Raw genomic sequence first — 772 nt, 5'->3', positions numbered from 1 at the left:
GACAGTGACGTGGCTGACAACGTGCCGGAGACGCAGGAGACGATGCAGGTCATCCCGGGCAGCAGGCTACTCTGGAGGATCAACATGCGGCCCCCCAACTCGGCCCAGGTCTGGGGACACTGGGGGAGAGGGGACAGTGGGATGGTCCCCGGGGGAGAAGGCTGGCATGCTTAGGTGGGGACACTGGGGGTGAGGAGACAGCGGGCAGGTCCCCGTGGGAGGGGGCTGATGTGTGCAGGTGGGGGCACTGGGGACCAGGGTATAGGATTCTGGGGGACAGCAGGAAGGTCCCTGTGGGAGGAGGCTGGCACATGTGGGTGGGGGCAGTGGGGACCAGGACGTGGGGCTCTGGTGGCTCTGAGTGGCATGGGCTGCTTGTGGAGGGTGGGCTGGGGGGAGGGGGCAGCTAGGCAGTGGGGTGGGGAGGAGGGAGACAAGGGAGAGCCGGGAGATAGGTGGGTCCTGTTGCTGGGGCGGGAGGTTGTGGGGAGCTGTGTGGACCCCAGTGATGTAGACAGTCAATGGGCTGCTGTGAGGGAGAGGGGTCAGGCGCCCTCAGCCTGGGGAGGCAAGGAGGGGCTGGACATCCTGGCTAGGGGTGTGTCCTGGGCCGGAAAGTGTGCCCTGTGGACTACTCTGGGGTGGCCCCCGTGGTGGGCACACAGCAGGCTGAGGAGCTGCTCAGGAGACTGAGGGGGTGGGAGGGGCCCCAAGGGGCAGTCGTGCCCCCAGGAGGAAAGGAACCCCTGCCATGTGGGCTGAGGAGGCCCCC

General features: G+C 67.4%; 1 protein-coding gene across 1 annotated transcript in view; it reads left to right on the top strand.

Annotated features, from left to right (window-relative positions):
* OSBPL2 (oxysterol binding protein like 2) overlaps positions 1-772 on the top strand; it is a 52,799-nt gene that overhangs the window by 43,480 nt on the left and 8,547 nt on the right. The window contains exon 10 of the mRNA XM_023741413.1: positions 6-108. Coding sequence (XP_023597181.1) covers positions 6-108 — 103 coding nt within the window. The remainder of the gene's footprint in view (positions 1-5; positions 109-772) is intronic.

Source organism: Trichechus manatus, unplaced genomic scaffold, assembly GCF_000243295.1.
Source record: "Trichechus manatus latirostris isolate Lorelei unplaced genomic scaffold, TriManLat1.0 scaffold00008, whole genome shotgun sequence".
Classification (NCBI taxonomy): domain Eukaryota; kingdom Metazoa; phylum Chordata; class Mammalia; order Sirenia; family Trichechidae; genus Trichechus; species Trichechus manatus.
Note: the sequence above shows the minus strand (reverse complement) of the source record. Positions and strands in the feature narration are given on the sequence as shown.